This window comes from Mobula birostris, chromosome 23 (assembly GCF_030028105.1).
Source record: "Mobula birostris isolate sMobBir1 chromosome 23, sMobBir1.hap1, whole genome shotgun sequence".
Lineage (NCBI taxonomy): Eukaryota > Metazoa > Chordata > Chondrichthyes > Myliobatiformes > Myliobatidae > Mobula > Mobula birostris.
This window is the reverse complement of record NC_092392.1, coordinates 62,416,547-62,441,324: the sequence shown is the minus strand read 5'-3', so window position 1 is coordinate 62,441,324 and position 24,778 is coordinate 62,416,547. Positions and strand designations below refer to the sequence as shown.

The 24,778-nt window shown below is 44.7% G+C and overlaps 1 protein-coding gene across 12 annotated transcripts in view; it reads right to left on the bottom strand.

Moving 5' to 3' along the window:
• Positions 1-792: 792 nt before the first annotated feature.
• cfap54 (cilia and flagella associated protein 54) overlaps positions 793-24,778 on the bottom strand; it is a 482,407-nt gene continuing 458,421 nt past the window's right edge. For all 12 annotated transcript variants that reach the window (XM_072241335.1, XM_072241340.1, XM_072241339.1 and 9 more), the window contains 2 exons: positions 16,731-16,805; positions 793-1,194 (listed from right to left, as the gene is read on the bottom strand). In XM_072241335.1, the coding sequence (XP_072097436.1) occupies positions 1,069-1,194; positions 16,731-16,805 (201 nt within the window). In that variant the 3' untranslated portion in view covers positions 793-1,068. The remainder of the gene's footprint in view (positions 1,195-16,730; positions 16,806-24,778) is intronic.

Here is a 24,778-nt window from a genome sequence, read left to right as displayed (position 1 = left end):
GGTTACGGGGTAGTGTGGGTTTAGTACATTTTTTTTAAGGAACATCGAGGGCTGAAGGGCCTGTACTGTGCTGTAGTATTCTAGTGTCTGAAAAAAGAAAGGTGTTGAGAAAGACAGGAGTTCAACAATGTCAACGTGAAGTTGGAGGTTTGAAAGGAGGGGCCCAGGACACCAGTAGAGAGTGATCAATGCTGCGAGTCCGTGAACAGCCCCAATTGATGGGTATCTTGGTGGTGCTGAGGTGTGCATTTCATAGCCGGGCAAGGGGATGGTGTATGTGGATGTGAGTTAGTTAACTTGTTTACTTATCGGCAGATCTCCCAGTCTGTGTTGAAAGATTAAGACTGCTGTCGTTCTCAGCTTCATTTTGTGAGCCTTATAGTTTGCATGCTTCTAAGCAAAATGTATTTTTTTGGGTGACAGTATATTGCTGAATTACAGCCCTTTCACAGCACGATTAGATTAAGGCATCATTTTTTTGAGAATTACCCACTTGGTTTAATGCATCAATGTCAATTGGCCTCATTTACATTATGATGTCAGATGATGAGCTTGAACTTGGTACCTCTGCTAAGATGACACAACAGTATATTTTCAGAATAAAATGTTAAACCTTGGATCTTTTCACCAATTCCTGAGGATGTGAAAGAGGGTCATGCAGATAGGCCACTGAACAAACCAGTTGCATTGTGGGTAATGAAAGTTAACACACCAGAGGTTATTTTTAATTTTATTTCTATTTTCAATCAGCAAAAGTTATGAACTTGTATAGTAATTTGATTGTTACAGAGAAAATGTGGATTAGAAATGTCTTCATAGAGCAAAATTTAAAGACCACAAAATAATATCAGTTGGAAACATGCTTTGACAAATTATCAGTAGTTTGAAAAGTAAAATTGGTTTAAAACAATGCCAACATATTCAAAGCGATCAAATTCCAGTTGAATGTTCACTGTTAATTGATGGACACAATATTAAAGTATAATAAAAATAAAGAGAGAAAAGTAAATGAATATTCTTAAAGAATCGCAATCAGCTGGTAGCTGCCAATGGTTGTTATTCAATAGTTTAATCTGATTCGATGAAAGAAGTCAACCAGGTAAACAGACTCCCATGCTTTAATACATATCCAGCCAAAGGATTAAATAGATTTTCCAGTTCTTCAAGGGTCTTGGTGGTAATATCAAAGGGAACCTATTGAGAAAATAAATGACTTTACAACAATATTTTACATACATGGCTCATGTGGAAAAGTTTCTTTTGAAATTTCCCCCAAATATGAAAAAGGGAACAAAAAGATGATAAACTTTCTTCTGATTCTCCATTAAAGATTAACGGATTCACCAATGAAATGGTGCAGAACCCCTACGAAGAGCCATTAACAACAGTTCTCTGAAGTCTCTGCCAAAGTTACGACAAACATTGGGACCACCCATACTATAAACGGATTGAATTTGTCAAATGTGTATATGAAAGTTTTCTTAATCAATATATAGAGGCCCCAACTAGAGAGAATGCAATATTATGGAATGAGACAGGGCAGGTGAAGGATGTGTGTGTAAGGGAACACTTTGCATCTAGTGATCATAATGTCATTAGTTTCAAGATGATTATGCAGAAGGAGAGATCTGGTCCTTGTTTGAGATTCTAAATTGGAAAAAGGCCAATTTTGATGGCATCGGAAAGGATCTGTCACGTGTGGGTTTGAATATGTTGTTTTCTAGCAAAGGGAAGTGGGAGGCCTTAAAGTGAAATTTTGAAATTACAGAGCTTGTGTGATCCTGCTAGATTAAACAGCAAAGCTAACAGGCTTAGGAAACCTTGGTTTTCAAGGGAATTGAGTCCCTCAATATCTCTCGAAAGAAGGAGGTACATAGCAGGTATAGGCAGCTAGGAACTAATGAGGTGCTTGGGGAGTGGCCAGTGAGTGAGTGAGCCAGTGAAGGAGTGGAGCTTTGAGGCTTTGACTCGAGAGATTAGAAACCATAGAAAACCAAAGAAAAACTACAGCACAGAAACAGGCCTTTTGGCCCTTCTTGGCTGTGCCGAACCATTTTTCTGCCTAGTCCCACTGACCTGCTCCTGGACCATATCTCTCCAGACACCTCTCATCCACGTACCTGTCCAATTATTTATTACATATTAAAGTGAGCCCAATTTACCACTTCATCCGGCAGCTCATTCCATACTCCCACCACTCTCTGTGTGAAGAAGCCCCCCCCCCAATATTCCCTTTAAACGTTTCCCCCCTCACCCTTAACCCATGTCCTCTGGTTTTTTTCTCCCCTTGCCTCAGTGGAAAAAGCCTGCTTGCATTCACTGTGTCTATACCCATCATAATTTTATATACCTCTATCAAATCTCCCCTTATTCTTCTATGCTCCAGGGAATAAAGTCCTAACCTATTCAAGCTTTCTCTGTAACTGAGTTTCTCAAGTCCCGGCAACATCCTTGTAAACCTTCTCTGTACTCTTTCAACCTTATTAATATCCTTCCTGTAATTTGGTGACCAAAACTGAACACAATGATGACCTACTGCTTATCAGGGAAAGTGAAGAGGTGATAGACAGGAGCTACAGGGACGTAGTCATCCCTAGGCTACAGGGGTCAGAAAACTGGGTCACTGTCAAGAGAGGGAAGGGAAATGCCCAGATAGTGGAGAGCACACCTGTGGCTGTCCCCCTCAGCAACAAATATCTTGTTCTGGATGCTGTTGAAGGGGATGACCTGACAGGGGACGCCCACGGTGACCGGGTCTCTGCCACTGAGCCTGGCGCTGTTGTGCAGGAGAGAAGGAGGGAGAAGAGGAATGCGGTAGTCATAGGGGATTCCATAGTCAGGGGAACAGACAGGAGATTCTGTGAGCCTGATAGAGATACCCGCATGGTGTGTTGCCTCCCAGGTGCCAGGGTACGGGATGTCTCTGATCGGGTCCCGAATATTCTGAAGGGGAAGGGTGAGCAGCCAGTTGTCTTGGTACATTTTGGTACCAATGACATAGATAGGACAAAGGAGGAGGTCCTGAAGAGAGATTTCCAGGATTTAGGAAGGAAGCTGAGAAGCAGGACCTCCAAGGTAGTAATCTCAGGATTGCGCCACATGCTAGCGAGGGCAAGAATAGTAGGATCCGGCAGATGAATGTGTGGCTGAGAGACTGGTGCAGGGGGCAGGGCTTCAGATTCTTGGATAACTGGGATCTCTTCTGGGGGAAGTATGACCTGTTCAAGAAGGACAGGTTACACCTGAACCCGAAGGGGACCAATATCTTGGCAGGAAAGTTTAATGGAGCTGTTAGGGAGGGTTTAAACTAATTTGGCAGGGGGATGGGAACCGGAATGACAGAGCGGAGGAAGGGGAAAACAGAAATAAATCTAAGATAGTGAGCAGTAAAGATGTCAGGAAAGACGGGCTGGGGCAAATTTGTAGCCATTGGGATGAGTTGCAGTGCAATAAAGTTGCAGTGAAATCAAAGCGAAAAGTACCAAATACTGGTCTTAAGGTGTTATACTTATATGCACGCAGCATAAGGAATAAGGTGGATGATCTTGTCGTACAGCTACAGATTGGTAGGTATGATATTGTGGCCATCACTGAGACGTGGCTAAAGGATGCATGTCTCTGGGAGCTGAACGTCCAAGGATAGGAAGGTAGGCAGAGGGGGAGGCGTGGCTTTATTGGTAAGAAATAATATTAAATCATTAGAAAGAGGTGATAGAGGATCGGAAGGTGCAGAATCTTTATGGGCTGAGCTAAGAAATAGCAGGGGTAAAAGGACCCTGATGGCAGTTATTTATAGGCCTCCAAACAGCTGCAGTGATGTGGACTACAAATTACAACTGGAAATAGAAAAGGCTTGTCAGAAGGGCAGTGTTATGATAATTGTGGGGGATTTTAACACGCGAGTGGATTGGGAAAATCAGGTTGGCACTGGATCTCAAGAGAGAGAACTTGCAGAATGTCTGCGAGATGGCTTTTTAGAACAGCTTGTTGTTGAGCCCATTAGGGGATTGGCTGTACTGGATTGGGTATTGTGTAATGAACCGGAGGTGATTAGAGAGATTGAGGTGAAGGAACCCTTAGGAGGCAGTGATCATAACATGATTGAGTTCACTGTGAAATTTGAAAAAGAGAAGCCGAAATCTGATGTGTCAGTAATTCAGTGGAGTAAAGGAAATTACAGTGGCATGAGAGAGGAACTGGCCAAAGTTGACTGGAAGGGGACACTGGCGGGAAAGACGGCAGAGCAGCAGTGGCTGGAGTTTATGCGAGAAGTGAGGAAGGTGCAAGACAGGAATATTCCAAAACAGAAGAAATTTTCGAATGGAAAAAGGATGCAACCATAGTTGACAAGAGAAGTCAAAGCCAAAGTTAAAGCAAAGGAAAAGGCATACAAGGAAGCAAAAATTAGTGGGAAGACAGAGGATTGGGAAGTTTTTGAAACCTTACAAAAGGAAACTAAGAAAGTCATTAAGAGGGAAAAGATTAACTATGAAAGGAAGCTAGCAAATAATATCAAAGAGGATACTAAAAGCTTTTTCAAGTATATAAAGAGTAAAAGACAGGTGAGAGTAGATATAGGACGGATAGAAAATGATGCTGGAGAAATTGAAATGGGAGATAAGGAGATGGCAGAGGAACTGAACAAGTATTTTGCATCAGAATTCACTGAGGAAGACATCAGCAGTGTTGGACACTCAAGGGTGGCAGGGAAGAGAAGTGTGCGCAGACACAATTATGACAGAGAAAGTAATCAGGAAGCTGAATAGTCTAAAGGCAGATAAATCTCCCGGACCAGATGGAATGCACCCACGTGTTCTGAAGGAAGTAGCTGTGGAGATTGTGGAGTCATTAGCGATGATCTTTCAAAAGTCGATAGATTCTGGCATGGTTCCGGAGGACTGGAAGATTGCAAATGTCACTCCGCTATTTAAGAAGGGGGCAAGGAAGCAAAAAGGAAATTATAGACCTGTTAGCTTGACATCGGTGGTTGGGAAGTTGTTGGAGTTGATTGTCAAGGATGAGGTTACAGAGTACCTGGAGGCATATGACAAGATAGGCAGAACTCAGCATGGATTCCTTAAAGGAAAATCCTGCCTGACAAACCTATTACAATTTTTTGAGGAAATTACCAGTAGGCTAGACAAGGGAGATGCAGTGGATGTTGTATATTTGGATTTTCAGAAGGCCTTTGACAAGGTGCCACACATGAGGCTACTTAACAAGATAAGAGCCCATGGAATTACAGGAAAGTTACATATGTGGATAGAGCATTGGCTGATTGGCAGGAAACAGGGAGTGGGAATAAAGGGATCCTATTCTGGTTGGCTGCCGGTTACCAGTGGTGTTCCACAGGGGTCCGTGTTGGGGCCGCTTCTTTTTACATTGTACATCAACGATTTGGATTATGGAATAGATGGCTTTGTGGCTAAGTTTGCTGATGATATGAAGATAGGTGGAGGGGCCGGTAGTGCTGAGGAAATGGAGAGTCTGCGGTGAGACTTGGATAGATTGGAAGAATGGGCAGAGAAGTGGCAAATGAAGTACAATGTTGGAAAGTGTATGGTTATGTACTTTGGCAGAAAAAATAAACGGGCAGACTATTATTTAAATGGGGAAAGAATTCAAAGTTCTGAGATGCAACGGGACTTGCGAGTCCTCCTACAGGATACCCTTAAAAGTTAACCTCCAGGTTGAGTTGGTGGTGAAGAAGGCGAATGCAATGTTGGCATTCATTTCTAGAGGAATAGAGTATAGGAGCAGGGATGTGATGTTGAGGCTCTATAAGGCGCTGAGACCTCACTTGGAGTACTGTGGGCAGTTTTGGTCACCTTATTTAAGAAAGGATGTGCTGACGTTGGAGAGGGTACAGAGAAGATTCACTAGCATGATTCCGGGAATGAGAGGGTTAATATATGAAGAACGTTTGTCCGTTCTTGGACTGTATTCCTTGAAGTTTAGAAGAATGAGGGGAGACCTCATAGAAACATTTTGAATGTTGAAAGGCATGGACAAAGTGGATGTGGCAAAGTTGTTTCCCATGATGGGGGAGTCTAGTACAAGACCGCATGACTTAAGGATTGAAGGGCGCCCATTCAGAACAGAGATGCGAAGAAATTTTTTTAGTCAGAGGGTGGTGAATCTATGGAATTTGTTGCCACAGGCAGCAGTGGAGGACACCTTCATTGGGTGTATTTAAGGCAGAGATTGATAGGTATCTGAGTAGCCAGGGCATCAAAGGTTATGGTGAGAAGGCGGGGGAGTGGGACTAAATGGGAGAATGGATCAGCTCATGATAAAATGGCAGAGCAGACTCGATGGACCGAATGGCCGACTTCTGCTCCTTTGTCTTATGGTCAATACTCGAGATTCGGTCTCACCAATGCCTTACACAACCTCATCATAATATTCCAGCTCTTACACTCAATACTTTGATTAATAAAGGCCAATGTACCAAAAGCTCTCTTTACGACCCTATCTGCCTGTGACGCCACTTTTAGGGAATTTTGTATCTGTATTCCCAGGTCCCTTTGTTCTACTGCACTCCTCAGTGCCTTACCTACCTTGGTTTGTCCTTCCAAAGTACAATACCTCACACTTGTCTGTATTAAACTCCATCTGCCATTTTTCAGCCCATTTTTCCAGCTGGTCCAAATCCCTCTGCAAGCTTTGAAAACCTTCCTCACTGTCCACTACACCTCCAATCTTTGTATCATCAGCAAATTTGCTGATCCAATTTACCACATTATCATCCAGATCATTGGTATAGATGACAAATAACAATGGACCCAGCACTGATCCCTGTGGCACACCACTAGTCACAGGCCTCCACTCAGAGAAGCAATCCTCTACTACCACTCTTTGGCTTCTTCCATTGAGCCAATGTCTAATTCAATTTACTACCTCTCCATGCATACCTAGTGACTGAATTTTCCTAACTAACCTCCCATGCAGGACCTTGCTAAAGGCCTTACTGAAGTCCGTGTGGACAACATCCACTGCCTTCCCTTCATCTACTTTCCTGGTAACCTCCTCGAAAAACTCCAATAGATTGGTCAAGCATGACCTACCACGCACAAAGCCATGTTGACTCTCCCTAATAAGTCCCTGCCTATCCAAATGCCTGTAGATTCTGTCTCTTAGTACTCCCTCTAATAACTTACCCACTACCGACGTCAAACTTACCGGCCTATAATTTCCAGGATTACTTTTCAATCCTTTTTTAAACAACGGAACCAAATGAGCCATTCTCCAATCCTCCGGCACCTCACCCATAGACACCGACATTTTAAATATTTCTGCCAGGGCCCCTGCAATTTCAACACTAGTCTCCTTCAAGGTCTGAGGGAATACCCTGTCAGGTCCTGGGGATCTATCCACTTTAATTTGTCTCAAGATAGCAAGCACCTCCTCCTTTTCAATCTGTACAGTTTCCATGATCTCACTACTTGTTTCCCTTAATTCCATAGACTTCATGACAGTTTCCTTACCAAAAAACCATTAAGCTCTCCCCCATTGCTTTTGTTTCCGCACATAGCCAACCATTCTGATCATCAAGAGGACCAATTTTATCCCTTACAATCCTTTTACTCTTAATATACCTGTAAAAGCTCTTTGGATTATTCTTCACTTTGACTGCCAAGGCAATCTCATGTCTTCTTTTAGCACTCCTGATTTCCTTCTTAAGTATTTTCTTGCACTTTTCATACTCCTCAAGCACCTTATTTACTCCCTGTTTCCTATACATGTCATACAACTCTCTCTTCTTCTTTATCAGAGTTGCAATATCCCTTGAGAACCAAGTTTCCTTATTCCTATTCACTTTGCCTTTAATCCTGACAGGAACATACAAGCTCTGCACTCTCAAAATTTCTCCTTTGAAGGCTTCCCACTTACCGATCACATCCTTGCCAGAGAACAATCTGTCCCAATCCACGCTTTTTAGATCCATTCTCATTTCTTCAAATTTGGCCTTCTTTCAGTTCAGAACCTCAACCCTAGGACCAGATCTATCCTTGTCCATGATCAAGTTGAAACTAATGGTGTTATGATCACTGGAACCAAAGTGCTCCCCGACACACACTTCCGTCACTTGTCCTAACTCGTTTCCTAACAGGAGATCCAATATTGCAGCCCCTCTAGTTGGTACCTCTATATATTGAGTAGAAAACTTTCCTGAACACATTTTACAAACTCTAACCTATCTAGACCCCTAACAGTATGCGAGTCCCAATCAATATGTGGAAAATTAAAATCTCCTACCACCACAACTTTATGTTTCCTGCAGTTGCCTGCTATCTCTCTGCAGATTCTGACAATTTTGGCAGTTGGACTGTGCAATCAAGATTTGAATAGCTCAGACTCAGCAGAAAGCAGCTGATTGGGTAGTCAAGGTCAGGTGACCAAACAGTTTTAAAAGCTCAAACAAATAAATAGAGGGATTGCTCAAGTGGAGCGGCCAGTGAGTGAGTGGGCCAGTGAAGGAGTGGAGCTTTGAGGCTTTGACTCGAGAGGCTTCGACAAAAAAAGGCAGAGGACGAGCTTGCTGCTAGTTGGGCTTTACAATGCCTCCTGAGATGGTGATGTGCCTCTCGTGTGAGATGTGGCAGTCTTGGGGGAACTCCCCTCTCCCGCAGAGTCACATCTGCCAGAAGTGCATGCGGCTGGGCGATATGGAAGACCATGTAAGGAATCTGGAGCAGCAGCTGGATAACCTTCGACTCATAAGGGAGAATTAGGCAGTCATAGATGAGAGCTACACGGAGGTAGTCACACCTAGGCTGTCGGAAGCAGGTCGTTGGGTGACAGTCAGAGGAGGGAAAGCGAAGGTGAGTAGACAGGTAGTGCAGAGCACCCCTGTAGCCATTCCCCTGAATAATAAGTTTACCGTCCTGGATACTATTGGGGGGGGGGGGGGGGGACGATGACGGACCAGGTGTGAAACACAGTGGCTGGGCCTCCAGCACTGAATCTGACCCTGTGGTGCAGAAGGGTGGGATGGAGAAGAGGAGAACTGTCGTCATTGGGGACTCTATAGTCTGGGGAGCAGATGGGAGATTTTGTGGACGTGAAAAGGACACCTGCATGGTTTGTTGCCTCCCGGGTGCCAGGGTCCGGGATGTCTCTGACTGGGTGCACGACATCCTGGTACGAGAGGGAAAGCAACCAGAAGTCGTGATACATGTTGGTACCAACGACATAGGCAGGAAGAGGGATGAGGTCCTGAAGTGTGAGTTTCAGGAACTAGGCAGAAGGCTGAAGAACAGGACCTCAAAGGTGGCATCCTCAGGATTGCTGCCAGTGCTACGTGACAGTGGTGGTAAAAATTGGAGGAGATGGCAGTTGAATGTGTGGCCGAGGAGTTGGTGCAGGGAGCAGGGTTTTAGATTTTGGATCATTGGGATCTCTTCTGGGGAAGGTGGGACCTGTACAGATTGGATGGGTTGCACCTGAACTCGAGGGACAGCAATATCCTTGCAGATAGGTTTGATAGCATGGTTCAGGAGGGTTGAAACTAATTTCCAAGGGGGATGGGACCCGGAGTGATAGAGCAGTGGAAGAAGAGCATGGAGTAATGCCTGATCTAACATATAAAGAGGATTTGAGGAAAGAGAAGCAGAATAAAGGGTGTAAAGGTAGTAAGGTAGAAGGGCTAAAGTGCATGTACTTCAATGCAAGAAGCATCAGGAACAAAGGTGATGAACTGAGAGCTTGGATACATACCTGAAACTATGATGTAGTGGCCATTACAGGGACTTGGCTTGCACCAGGGCAGGAATCGATTCTCAATATTCCTGGATTTCAGTGCTTTAAAAGGGATAGAGAGGGCGGAAAAAGGGAAGGAGGGGTGGCATTACTGGTCAGGGATACCATTACAGCTACAGAAAGGGCGGGTAATGTAGCAGTTTCCTCTTTTGAGTCAGTATGGGTGGAAGTCAGGAACAGGAAGGGAGCATTTCTCTATTGGGAGTATTCTATAGGCCCCCTGGTAGCAGCAGAGATACCGAGGAGCAGATTGGGAGGCAGATTTTGGAAAGGTGCAAAAATAACAGGGTTGTTTTCATGGGTGACTTTAACTTCCCTAAGATTGATTGGCACCTGATTAGTTCCAAGTGCTTAGATGGGGCAGAGTTTGTTAAGTGTGTCCAGGACAGATTCCTGTCACAGTATGTTGACAGGCTGACTGGGGGAATACCATACTAGATCTAGTATCAGGTAACGAACTGGGTCAGGTCACAGATCTCAGTGGGTGAGCATCTGGGGGACAGTGACCACTGCTCCCTGGCCTTTATAATCATCATGGAAAAGGATAGAATCAGAGAGGACAGGAAAATTTTTAATTGGGGAAGGTCGAATTATGAGGTTTTAAGGCTAGAACTTGTGGGTGTGAATTGGGATGATGTTTTTGCAGGGAAATGTGCTATGGACATGTGGTCGATGTTTAGGGATCTCTTGCAGGGTCCCAGTGAGGCAGATAAAGAATGGTAGGGTGAAGGAACCATGGGTGACAGGTGAGAAGGAAAATCTAGTCAGCTGGAAGAAGGCAGCATACATGAGGTTTAGGAAGCAAGGATCAGATGGGTCTATTGGGGAATATAGGGTAGCAAGAAAGGAGCTTAACAAGGGGCTGAGGAGAGCAAGAAGGAGGCATGATAAGGCCTTGGCAAGTAGGGTAAAGGAAAACCCCAAGGCATTCTTCAATTATGTGAAGAACAAAAGGATGACAGGAGTGAAGGTAGGACCGATTAGAGATAAAGGTGGGAAGATGTGCCTGGAGGTCCTCAATGAATACTTCTCTTCAGTATTCACCAATGAGGGAACTTGATGACGATGAGGACAATACGAGTGAGGTTGATGTTCTGGAGCATGTTGATATTAAGGGAGAGGAGGTGTTGGAGTTGTTAAAATACATTAGGACAGATAAGTCCCCAGGCCCTGATGGAATATTCCCCAGGCTGCTCCATGAGGCGAGGGAAGAGATTGCTAAGCCTCTGGCTAAGATCTTTATGTCCTCGTTATCCACAGGAATGGTACCGGAGGATTGGAGGGACACGAATGTTGTCCCCTTGTTCAAAAAAGGTAGTAGGGATAGTCCGGGTAGTTATAGACCTGTAAGCCTTACGTCTGTGGTGGGAAAGCTGTTGGAAAAGATACTTAGAGATAGGATCTATGGACGTTTAGAGAATCATGGTCTGATCAGGGACAGTCAACATGGCTTTGTGAAGGGCAGATTGTGTCTAACAAGCCTGATAGGGTTCTTTGAGGAGGTGACCAGGCATATAGATGAGGGTAGTGCAGTGGATGTGATCTATATGGATTTTAGTAAGGCATTTGACAAGGTTCCACATGGTAGGCTTATTCAGAAAGTCAGAAGTCATGGGATCCAGGGAAGTTTGGCCAGGTGGATTCAGAATTGGCTCACCTGCAGAAAGCAGAGGGTCATGGTGGAGAAAGTACATTTGGATTGGAGGGTTGTGACTAGTGGTGTCCTACAAGGATTGGTTCTGGGACCTCTACTTTTCGTGATTTTTATTAACGACCTGGATGTGGGGGTAGAAGGGTGGGTTGGCAAGTTTGCAGATGACACAAAGGTTGGTGGTGTTGTGGATAGTGTAGAGGATTGTCAAAGATTGCAGAGAGACATTGATAGGATGCAGAAGTGGGCTGAGAAGTGGCAGATGGAATTCAACCCGGTGAAGTGTGAGGTGGTACACTTTGGAAGGACAAACTCCAAGGCAGAGTACAAAGTAAATGGCAGGATACTTGGTAGTGTGGAGGAGCAGAGGGATCTGGTACATGTTCACAGATCCCTGAAAGCTGCCTCACAGGTAGATAGGGTAGTTAAGAAAGCTTATGGGGTGTTAGCTTTCATAAGTCGAGGGATAGAGTTTAAGAGTCGAGAGGTAATGATGCAGATCTATAAAACTCTGGTTAGGCCACACTTGGAGTACTGTGTCCAGTTCTGGTCGCCTCACTATAGGAAGGATGTGGAAGCTTTGGAAAGGGTACAGAGGAGATTTACCAGGATGCTGCCTGGTTTAGAGAGTATGCATTATGATCAGAGATTAAGGGAGCTGGGGCTGTACTCTTTGGAGAGAAGGAGGATGAGAGGAGACATGATAGAGGTATACAAGATATTAAGAGGAATAGATAGAGTGGACAGCCAGCGCCTCTTCCCCAGGGCACCACTGCTCAATACGAGAGGACATAGCTTTAAGGTAAGGGGTGGGAAGTTCAAGGAGGATATTAAAGGAAGGTTTTTTACTCAGAGAGTGGTTGGTGCATGGAATACACTGCCTGAGTCAGTGGTGGAGGCAGATACACTAGAGAAATTTAAGAGACTATTGGACGGGTACATGGAGGAACTTAAGGTGGGGGTATATGGGAGGCAGAGTTTGAGGGTTGGCACAACATTGTGGGCTGAAGGGCCTGTACTGTGCTGTGCTGTTCTATGTTCTATGAGTATAAGAAATATGAGATGACACTTAAGAGGGAGATCAGGACAGCTAATAGAAGGCATGAAGTTGGTCTGGTCGACAAGGTGAAGGAGAATCCCAATGGTTTCTATGGATGTATTAAGAGCAAAAGAATAGCAAGGGGCAAAATTCATCCCCTTGAATATCAAAGTGGTCATTTATTCCTGAAGCTGAAAGAGATGGAGATCTTAAATGGATTATTTGTATCTGCATTTACTTGGGGATGAACACAGAGTTTATACAACTGAGGCAAAATAGCATGAGGTCGTGGACCATACACATCCCTAGGCACTGACAAGGTGTCCTTTCGCACCTTGCGACATGAATTCAGAAATTGCGAGAGCTGGAAGACTGGAGGACAGCAAATGTTGTTCTGTTTTCCAAGAAACATTCTAAGAATAAGCTGGGAACTTATAGGCTGGTGAGTGAGATGTCAGTAGTGGCTAAATTGTTGGAAGGTATTCTAAGGGGCTGGATATTCAAGCATTTTGATAGACTGAGCCTGATCAAAGATAGTCAACATGGCTTTCTGCGTGGTAGGTCATATCTAACCAATCTTATAAATTTTTTCAAGGAAGTTACCAGGAAAATTGATGGAGGAAAGCTGGTGGATATTGCAGACATCCCACCCTGCAAAAACTCATTTCAGGGAGGTAGCACTATCAATTTGCGGGAAACTCCCGGAACTTCCGGGAGAGGTGGGATGTCTGCAATAGAGTAGCTCCTTAGCAGCTAGCCAGCTAGTTTAAGTAACGTTAGCTATGCTAATGAACAAATGACACCTGTTAAACTCACCTCAACATGTCTTTTACAGTCTTAACCCACCATGGGAAATAGAAAAGTCACTGTTGAAAATAGTGCAGTGAGCAACTCTGTCATTATTTCTGAACCCTATTAGGCAGGGGTACACTTTAGGGTAGTCTGGGGTGATGTACGTTTTATATTTTCTTTTTTTGGAACATAGCGCTCGCTCTCTCTCACTCTCTCTCACGTTCTCGTGCTCTCTTGCCCGCTCTAAAAAAAATTGATTTCTGGGATATTATATATAATTTGCGGGCATCAGGGAACCACTATTAATATGCGGGAGACTCCCGGAACTTCCGGGAGAGGTGGGATGTCTGATATTGTTTACATGAACTATAGCAAGGCAATTGACAAGGTCCCGCATGTGTCAAGAAGGTTCTGCCACTTGGCATTCAGGATGAGCTAGTAAACTAGACTTGACACTGGCTTCATGGGAGAAACCAGAGTGTGGTAGTGAATGGTTGCTTTTCTATATGTGACTAGTGGTGTGCCACAGGGATCAGTACTGGGTCTGCTGTTGTTTGTCATCTATATCAACAATCTGGATGATAATGTGGTTAATTAGATCAACAAGTCTACGATGACACCAAGATTGGGGTGTAGTGGACAGCGAGGAAGACTATCAAAGCTTTCAGTGGGATCTGGACCAGCTGGAAAAATGAAAAGGAAAATGGCAGATGGAAATTAATGAAGGTGAGGTGTTACAGTTTGAGAGGAAAAACAGGATAGGTCTTGTGGTGAATGGTAGGGCATTGAGGAGTACACTACAACAGAGGGATCAAGGAATGCAGATCCATAATTCCTTGCAAGTGCTGTCCCAGGTAGATAGGATTGTTGAGAAAGTTTTTAGCACATTGGTCTTCATAAATCAAAATACTGAGTACAGGAGTTGGGATGTCATGTTGAAGTTGAATGAGCCAGTGGTGAGATCAAATTTGGAGTACTGTGTGCAATTCTGGTCACCTATGACAGGAAATTTATCAATTAGATTGAAAGAGTACAGAGAAAATTTAGGGTGTTGCCAGGACTTGAGAATCTGAGTTATTGGAAAGGTTGAAGAGGCTAGGATTTTATTCCCTGGAGTATAAGAGAATATTGGGTGATTTGATGGAGGTATTGCATACAAAATTGAGGAGGATGGATAGGGTAATTGCAAGCAGGTAGGCCTTTTCCTCTGAGGTTTGGTAAAACTAGAATTAAAGGGTATGGAGTTAAGTTATGATGGCGTTAAACGGCAACTCCTTTGCTTGTATCTTCGGACACAGCTCTATATTTATCCTTTATCTCTTTCTCCTTTCCAAGGCTCTGTTGAAGACCCTAATCTAGAGTTACACTCTGATTTTGGTTCTTTGCAGGAATGGGACCCACTCTCGGGCATCATGATATCCCAAAGATGCGGCTTGGAGGCCGAGTGCAGGTTGAGGGTGCCAGATTTTTGTGGCTCTGGAGACATGTTGATTCTAGGGCTAGTGTCCCTGATGGAAGCGTTGTGGGAGAACACAGAACTTCGGGAGCAGCAGGTTAGCTGCCAGGGATCGTGTGTCCAATGAGCTGCGCCTTTCTGGGGCCAACTCTCTGGGGACAGAGCTCGGAAAAAGCGACGAAACAGACTTTTAACATGGTAAATCAGTGATTACCATGTAGGGTGACCATGACTCTGACACTGGGAAAATGTTACAAACTGAGTTGTTCATAGTGCTCCGTTACTTCATTTTCTGTGATCTTTCCCCGATTTATTTACCAGCCAGAGGAAATGGTTACTCTGTGCCTTAAGCAGGGTGACTAGAACCTTAGAAATGGAATAATAATTCCACTTATGATGCTTTATCAGCATTTGCAGAGAAAGCATCAGCTGCCAATGAAAGGCAAGAGCTCCAGACTTATGAAACCCCTCCAAATGTAGCCAGGAGTACACAAGTGCTCTTCCTTCTCCCAGTTGCATTGATATTGGCACCCTCCCTGTTGTCTGCTCCATTCACCTTCCTGGAACTGATTGTGGTCCCACGATTCGTGACTGAGCAGAGTAGATACTAAAGCTACACTCACAACACGCTGGAGGAACTCAGCAGGTTGGGCAGCATCCGTGGAAACAATCAATCAACGTTTCGGGCCAGAACCCTTCGTCAGGACTGTAGGCGGAAGAGGCAGAGGCCCTATAAAGAAGGTGGGAGGAGGGTGAGAAGGAGAAGGCTGGAAGGTTCAAGGTGAAAACCAGTAAGGGGAAAGATAAAGGGGTGGGGGAGGGGAAGCAGGGAGAGGATAGGCAGGAAAGGTGAAGAAGGAATAGGGGAAAGCACAGTGGGTAGTAGAAGGAGGCGGAACCATAAGGGAGGTGATAGGCAACTGGGGGAGGGGGCAGAGTGAAATAGGGATAGAGGAAGGGAGGGGGAGGGAATTACCGGAAGTTGGAGAATTCTATGTTCATACCAAGGGGCTGGAGACTACCTAGACGGTATATGAGGTGCTGCTCCTCCAACCTGAGTTTAGCCTCATCATGGTGGTAGAGGAGGCCATGTATGGACATATCTGAATGGGAGTGGGAAGCAGAGTTGAAGTGGGTGGCAATCAGGAGATCCTGTCTGTTGTGGCAGACGGAGCAGTGGTGCTCGACGAAGCGGTCCCCCAACCTGCGTCGGGTTTCACCGATGTAGAGGAAGCCGCACCGGGAGCACCGGATGCAATAGATGACCCCAACAGACTCTCAAGTGAAGTGTTGCCTCACCTGGAAGGACTGTTTGGGGCCCTGAATGGTGTTAAGAGAGGAGTTGTAGGGACGGGTGTAGCACTTATGCTTACAGGAATAAGTGCCGGGTGAGAAATCCGTGTGGAGGGACGTGTGGATCAGGGAGTCGCAGAAGGAACAATCCCTGCGGAAAGCGGAGAGGGGTGGAGAGGGAAAGATGTGCTTAGATACTAATGCTGCAGTTATGTGCTAGATTCCTAGGAGGCTTGGCAAATATTGGTAGCTCACATATAAAAGGCTTTATTTTGGGCTGGTATTGAGCTTTACATCTCTGTTGGATTCAGGGAGAGGATGAGGGAGGGGAAAGCGAAGAGTCAGTAGGATAACAGAAAACAAATGCTGGGGGATTCAGAAGTGAATGGTTACCTAATTACTGAGCTTACAAACTTGCCTAATGAAGTCAGAGCTGGGGTGTGAGAGATAAGCATTATGAACACGATCATGAGGAAAGAAACAAAAATACAAATGCTTGATCTATACCTCTGCAACACACACAAAATGCTGGAGGAACTCAGTAGGCCAGGCAGCATCAAAGAAAAAGAGTACAGTTGATATTTCAGGTCGAGACCCTTCAGCAGGGCTTAGTCCAAAATGTCAACTATTATTTTTTCCATAGATGCTGCCTGGCCTGCTGAGTTCCTCCAGCATTTTGTGTGTGCTGCTCGGATGTCCAGCATCTGCAGATTTTCTCGTTTGTGATTGGACTGTACCTCTGCTTCTAGTTTGATGACTGATCCAGGAAGAAACAGTTCCTTGATTTCTCTGCATAAGTTTATAACCATCTCCTGTAAAATGGATTTAAACAGTTAGAATTGATAGAATATGAAATTTTCTATGCCAAGTGACATTAAATTCTAATAGCTTCTTTGACTATCAGTGATGTGATTATGGAAAAGGATAAATCTTTAAGAACACAAAACATACTGTAGGAGTTAATTAGGGCATTTGACCCATTGAGTCTGCTCTGCCATTCCATCATGGCTAATTTATTACTCCTCTCAACCCTATTCTCCTGCCTTCTCCCCGTATCAACCTCTGATTTAAATATATGCAATGACTCTGCCTTCACAGTTATCTGTGGCATTGAATGCCACAGGTTCACTACCTCTGGCTAAAGAAATTCCTCCTCGTCTCTGTTCTAAATGGCTGTTTCTCTATTCTGAGGCTGTGCCCATGGGTCCTAGACTCCCCCAATATAGGAAACATCCTCTCCACATCTGCTCTATCTAGGCCTTTCAATATTTGACGGGTTTCAATGAGACTTCCCCCCTCATTCTTCTGAACTCCAGCAAGTACAGACCCAGAGTCATCAAATGCTCCTAATATGTTAACTCTTTCATTCCCAGAATCACTCTCGTGAACCTTCTCTGGAACCTCTCCAATGTCAGTTCATTTCTTTTTCTCAGATGAGGCCAAGACGGCTCATAATATTCCAAGTGCAGTCTGACTTTATAAAGCCCCAGCACTACATCCTTGCCTTTATATTCTAGTCCTTTTGAAACGAATGCGAACAAATGTCACCAGTGGAGTGCCTCAGGGATCTGTTCTGGGACCCTTACTCTTCGTGATTTTTATAAATGACCTGGATGAGGAAGTGGAGGGATGGGTTAGTAAGTCTGCTGATGACAAAAAGGTTGGAGGTGTTGTGGATAGTGTGGAGGGTTGTCAGAGGCTACAGCGGGACATTGATAGGATGCAAAACTGGGCTGGGAAGTGGCAGATGGAGTTCAACCCAGATAAGTGTGGAGTGGTTCAGTTTGGTAGGTCAAATATGATGGCAGAATATAGTATTAATGGTAAGACTCTTGGCAGTGTGGAGGATCAGAGGGATCTTGTGGTCCGAGTCCATAGGACGCTCAAAGCAGCTGCGCAGGTTGACTCTGTGGTTAAAAAGGCGTATGGTGTATTGGCCTTCATCAATCGTGGAATTGAATTTAGCAGCCGAGAGGTAATATTGCAGCGACAGTGTATAGGACCCTGGTCAGATCCCACTTGGAGTACTGCGCTCAGTTCTTGTCGCCTCATTACAGGACGGATGTGGAGGCCATAGAAAGAGTGCAGAGGAGATTTACAAGGATGTTGCCTGGATTGGGGAGCATGCCTTATGAGAATAGGTTGAGTGAACTCGGCCTTTTCTCCTTACAGCGACGGAGGATGAGAGGTGACCTGGTAGAGGTGAAAAGATGATAAGAGGCATTGATCATATGATTAGTCAGAAGCTTTTTCCCAGGGCTGAAATGGTTGCCACAAGAGGACACAGGTTTAAGGTGCTGGGGAGTAGGTACAGAGGAGATGTCAGGGGTAAGTTTTTTACTCAGAGTGGTGAGTGCATGGAATGGGCTGCCAGCAAAGGTGGTAGAGATGGATACGATAGGGTCTTTTAAGAGACTTTTGGATAGGTACATGGAGCTTAGAAAAATAGAGGGCTATAGGTAAGCCAAGTAATTTCTAAGGTAGGGGCATGTTCAGCACAACTTTGTGGGCTGAAGGGCCTGTATTGTGTGGTAGGTTTTCTATGTTTCTATTGCATTTGCCTTCCTTCCAACCTGCAAGTTAACCTTTGGACAATCCTGCACAAGGACCCTCAAGTCCCTTTGCACATCTGATTTTTGAATTTTCTCCCTGTTTAGAAAATAGTCTACACCTTTATTCCTTCTACCAAAGTCCATGACCATACATTTGCGATGCTATATTCCATCTTCCATTGCTTTGCCCATTCTCCTAATCTGTCTAAGTCCTTCTGCAAACTCCCTGCTTCCTCAACACTTCCTGCCCCTCCACCTATTTTTGTAACATCTGCAAACTTGGCTGCAAAGCTATCAATTCTGTCTTCCACATCATTGACACATAATGTGAAAAGAAGCGGTCCCAATACTAACAACTGCAGAACACCACTAGTCATCAGTAGTCAACCAGAATAGACCCCCTTTGTTCCCATCCTGACTCCTGCCAGGCACCTTGTCAAGGGCCTTCTGAAAATCCAAGTAAGCAACATCCACTGACTCTCCTGCCTGTTACTTCCTCAAAGAATTCCAACAGATTGGTCAGGCAAGATTTTCCCTGAAGGAAACCATGGCTTTGGCTTATTTTATCATGCGTCTCCAAGTGCCCCAAAATCTCATCCTTAATATTGGACTCTTCCAACCACTGAAGTCAGGCTAACTGGCCTATAATTTCCTTTCTTCTACCTCCCTCCCTTCTTAAAGAAGTAATATTCTGTTGAATCTCTTATGCACTCTCTCTATTGCTACCACATCCTTTGTGCAGTGTGGCGTCCAGAACTGTTAACAATATTCGGTCTAACCAATGAAGTTCCAACTCAGTTACACTCAGTACCTTGGCCAATGAAGGTAAACATGCTATTCATTACCCTATCCGTATAAGATGTATAAAATGATGAGAGGCATTGATCGTGTGGATAGCCGTAGATTTTCCCAGGGATGAAATGGCTAACACGAGGGGGCATAGTTTTAAGGTGCTTGGAGATGGTACCAAGGGGATGCCAGGGGTAAGTTTTTCACACAGAGAGTGGTGGGTGCGTGGAATGCACTGCAGCCAGCAGTGGTGGAAGCAGATACAATAGAGTCTTTTAAGAGCCTCTTAGACTGGTACATGGAGCTTAGAAAAATAGAGGGCTATGCGCTAGGGAAATTCTAGGCAGTTTCTAGAGTAAGTTGCATGGTCGGCACAACATTGTGAGCTGAAGGGCCAGTAATGCACTGTAGATTTCTATGTTCTATGTTCTATCTATTTGTGTTACCACTTTCAGGAAGTTGTAGATTTGCAACTCCACAACATTTGATAGGACTCTCAACCATATTGTTTTTCTTTTGGAATACTGTGTCTGTAAAAGACTCCAAATTAGTCTGAGGAATTAGAAAACATTAGTCTCTAAACACGGGCCAAATTCACCAGCAATCAGGCTTTAGTTAGACTCAGTTAACTCGTTATGTATGTAGACATCAGTTCCCAAACCAGACACTTTGTTCTGAACTCAGAAATGGGAAAAGTTTGCTGAGCAATTAGAGGAAATGAGTCAAGGCTCAGATCCTCCTTGGTGAAATGCAACATTACTGCTGTTGCCTGTGTCAGGAAATGTAGGCAAGGCTTGATCCAAACACCAAGCAACAGGGACAATTTAGCAGTGAGCAATAGTTTTAATAATAAACTGCAAAATAACAAGCCATGTGGGGCCACAAAACAAAAGAGAACAGATAACGCAACAAGATAACTGAAGGCTTGGAGCAACTGGTTGATAATGATAGGACCCCACCCCCAGCCATCCCTTGACAGCTCAGAATGACCTTGATAGGTCCTTTGGAGTACCTCGAACTTGGCCCAGAGCAGATACTTCTTTGTGGAAGCATTAGAAGCAGCAAAACATTGCAAAAACTTCTTTCAGATTGTCCATTGGTCTGCAGATGATGGCTACAAGACAAACTCACTGAGACGCGGAGGAGGGAACAGAAGGCTTGCCTGAGGTGGGAGATGAATTGGGGGCCAACATAATATCCGAGGAGAGGCTGTGGAGGTGAACTACTGTATATAGAAACATAGAAACATAGAAGATAGGTGCAGGAGTAGGCCATTCAGCCCATTGAGCCTGCACCGCCATTTATTATGATCATGGCTGATCATCCAACTCAGAACCCCACCCCAGCCTTCCCTCCATACCCCCTGATCCCCGTAGCCACAAGGGCCATATCTAACTCCCTCTTAAATATAGCCAATGAACTGGCCTCAACTGTTTCCTGTGGCAGAGAATTCCGCAGATTCACCACTCTCTGTGTGATGAAGTTTTTCCTCATCTCGGTCCTAAAAGGCTTCCCCTTTATCCTCAAACTGTGACCCCTTGTTCTGGACTTCCCCAACATCGGGAACAATCTTCCTGCATCTAGCCTGTCCAATCCCTTTAGGATTTTATATGTTTCAATCAGATCCCCCCTCAATCTTCTAAATTCCAACGAGTACAAGCCCAGTTCATCCAGTCTTTCTTCATATGAAAGTCCTGCCATCCCAGGAATCAATCTGGTGAACCTTCTTTGTACTCCATCTATGGCAAGGATGTCTTTCCTCAGATTAGGGGACCAAAACTGCACACAATATTCCAGGTGTGGTCTCACCAAGGCCTTGTACAACTGCAGTAGTACCTCCCTGCTCCTGTACTCGAATCCTCTCGCTATAAATGCCAGCATACCATTTGCCTTTTTCACCGCCTGCTGTACCTGCATGCCCACTTTCAATGACTGGTGTATAATGACACCCAGGTCTCGTTGCACCTCCCCTTTTCCTAATCGGCCATCATTCAGATAATAATCTGTTTTCCTATTTTTGCCACCAAAGTGGATAACTTCACATTTATCCACATTAAATTGCATCTGCCATGAATTTGCCCACTATGTTGGATGTTGGACAACGATATGTTGGTCCGCCAACTCAGTGGCTGACTGAAATTTGGGGAGGGCAATGACGTGGACCAATTTGGAGAACCAGTTCACCATTGTCATGATCACTGTGGCTCCATTGGAAGGTGGCAAATTCGTGATGAAGGTCATGACGAAGTGTGGCGTTGAGGGACTGGCAGGGGCCACAGGAGCACAGAGGCCTCTGGTTGGAGGAAGTGGACTGGACACATTGAGGGCAAGCTGCGACAAACTAACATGCATCTGCCACCAGAAATAGCATCGCAGAAAATCCAGAGGCTGTCTGAGGAGTGGGCCCACTGGAGTGCCTCAGCTCATGGTCACCGGCACACACGTCTGGTGTATCACCTAGAGCAGGCTTATGCTATAGGGCCTGACAGATCTGGTTCTCAAGGTCCCAGACGATCGGAGCGAGGATCTGGAAGGATGGAATGATGGTAAGATCTCATCCATCTGTCATGACAGGGCATCTGCCTTAGTGTTCTTGGAGCCGGGTTGGTAGGAGATGGTAAAGTTGAATTGCTCAAAGAAGAGGGCTCAGTGAGCCTGATGTGGGTGGACTTGATAGTATGGATTTGAGGTTCTGGTGGTCAGTCCAGATGAGGAAAGGCTTGGCGTTACCCATCAGCCAATGATTCCATTCCTCCAAGGCACATCTGATGGCAAGTAACTTTCTGTCTCCTATTCCATAATGGTACGGTGTAGAGTTGAACTTGGGCGAGAAGAGGGCACAAGTGTGTTCAGTCCTCGCTGGGACAGGATGGTCCTGGTACCATGTCAGATGTGTCCACCTCTACCACAACAGGGAGAGGTGGTGAAGCGTCCCTTGAGCTGCTCAAAAGTATAGTCCGCGACTTGGCAAGGGAGGTGAGAGGAGCAGCGATTTGGCTGTAGTTTCAGATGAAATGGTGGAGAAGTCCAAGAAGCGCTGTAGCTGTTTTAGGGAGCACATTTGGGGCCATCCAATGACAATCCATGGTTGCACCCTGGGGTGAAAGGACTTAACCCAGGAAGGAAATGACTGGGGTGTGGAAGTGGCATTTTTCTAACTTGCAGTGCAATTAGTTTTCAAGCAGACTGACAGACATGCCAGATGATCTCTTGGGGTCCTTGTAGAAGATGAGGATGTCTTTGATGTACACAAACACATACCTGTGTACCATGTTTCAGATAATCCTGTTAATGAAGACTTAGAAAACATCTGGACTGTTGGAAAATCTGACAGGCATCACCAAGTATTCATAGTTGCCAGTGAGTGTTATGAATGCTGTCTTCCACTCAGCCCCTGGCAGATGCGGATCAAGTTGTGCACCTTCCGTAGAACCAGTTTGGTGAAGATCTGGGCCCTGTGGAGTGTTTTGAATGCACTATCTATCAAGAGGAGAGGGTAGCAGTTCTTAATGGTGATCAATGTTGATGATGAGGGTCCTGCAGCCTGAAATAGAACTGGGGATCCAGCTGATGATCTGGAGGATCGTTATATGAGACGATTGTCAATTTGGAGGGCCAGAGTGATGAGGCTTTCAAGGTTGGTGGGCATCTTCCAGGTAGACAGCTCATTTTTCAAGCACTCCAAGAAGTAGCAATGGTAATATGGCAGCAGCACTCCTGCATTCCAGCCGCATTCTGCTGAGAGGGACCTGAATTCTACAGTGTCATCCAGGACTGAGCGTGAGCCTTGACTAAGATCAAGTATCCGATCCGCTGTCCCCCTTCCACTTCCTGGATCATCAAAAACCCAACACATCTCAGCAGTCAATTCCTCATTTATTGCAAATGGTGGTTTTATTGTCCTAGTTAGTGGTGGTGCAAGTCATTGCTTGCCCAGACAAGAGAGAAATGACAAAGGGATTCTTGGCTTGGTCTGTAACATAGAGCTTGAAGTGTTGGACACAATGGGACAGAATGTTGGGCATTGAGTTGGGGATCCATCCAAGTGTTTGTCTCCAGAATCCAAGGTTCCAAAGAGAGGAAGTTGACTGGTGTGTTGTTGCTGTATCCAGACAGTGAGTTGGTTGAGAGTGGCAAGTCGCTGGTCAATGGTTTCCTGCTGCTCCTGGATTGTGTGTTCACGTCGAAGGACAACACCCTTAAGGCAAGCAAATTCTGCTGGGCCAGTCAACGGTCCACTATTTCTGTCAGGAAATGTAGAGGATGCCTGACCTAAACCCAGAGTGGCAGGCACAATTTGGAGGTGAGCGATTACTTTAATAATCAACTGCAAAATAATAAGCCATGACGGGCCACAAAAGAAGACAGAACAAATAATTAACATGGCTAGGCAACAAGGTTACTGAAGGTTAGGAGCAACTGGTTGAGGCTGGCTCGTTCGAGTGAGTGAACAAGGAATGTGGATGAGAGCTGGGTTTAAATAGGCTGCCAGTGATGAGTTGGAAACAAGTGGCAGGTGACTCCTGTTAGCTAGGCGGAGACTTGAAGGAGTCTGCATGTGCAGACCTGACGGCCTGGCAGAAATTTAAGGTGATTGAAGGAAAGTACAGGCAATGTCAGAGATAAGATTTTTTACACAGAGAGTGGTGGGTAGAGAATTGAACACTCTGTCAGGGGTGGTGGTAAAGGCAGATACATTAGAGCATTAAAAAAACCTCTTCAATAGGCAGATGGAGGATATAAAAATAGAGGGCTACGTCCCAGTTGCAGGGAGTCAATGCCTCTCATACTGGCTTTTTCATCCATCTCAGAAACCACAAAGTCAGAGTGCTAGGAAGTCATCCTTTGTGCCAAGGCAGTAGGAGGAAGAAGGCATATTTCATGAGACTTTGTTGTGGAGAAGCTGATCTTTTTCTGACCTTCCTTGTATTAATAGCCATCAATAGTTGCTTGCCAGATACAGGGTATCTTGACCAAGCTGTATATCTTCTGTATTTAACAGAGTTCCTGATAAACTAATCTTTTGGCCTATTTGGTGAATTCTTCTAAATGAGCTGTAACTGTACTTTGCTCTGCTCAATGTGATTATTTAAGTTTAAGCTCCATTTATCTGCCAAAACTAAACATTTTTCCATGGTGCTATGTCTTAGAAGAGGTGAAGAAGGAAATTCTTTGCTTGCATTTGTTTGGCGGGTGATAGTTGTATTTGTACCCACATCCAATATTATTGATAAGGTATATCCAGATGTATTCAATACAGACCCCTGTACTTCATTTGTACCTTTCATGGAAGGCCAACACCTGATATTACAAAGAACACAACAGTTATAATTTTAGAATGTGTGAGTATTACCTTAATGGCAACAAGTGTTTCCAAAAATTGTCATTTGAAAAATAAAGCTAATACAAATTATGAAAAAGAAATGTTATAAACATCTCTATTT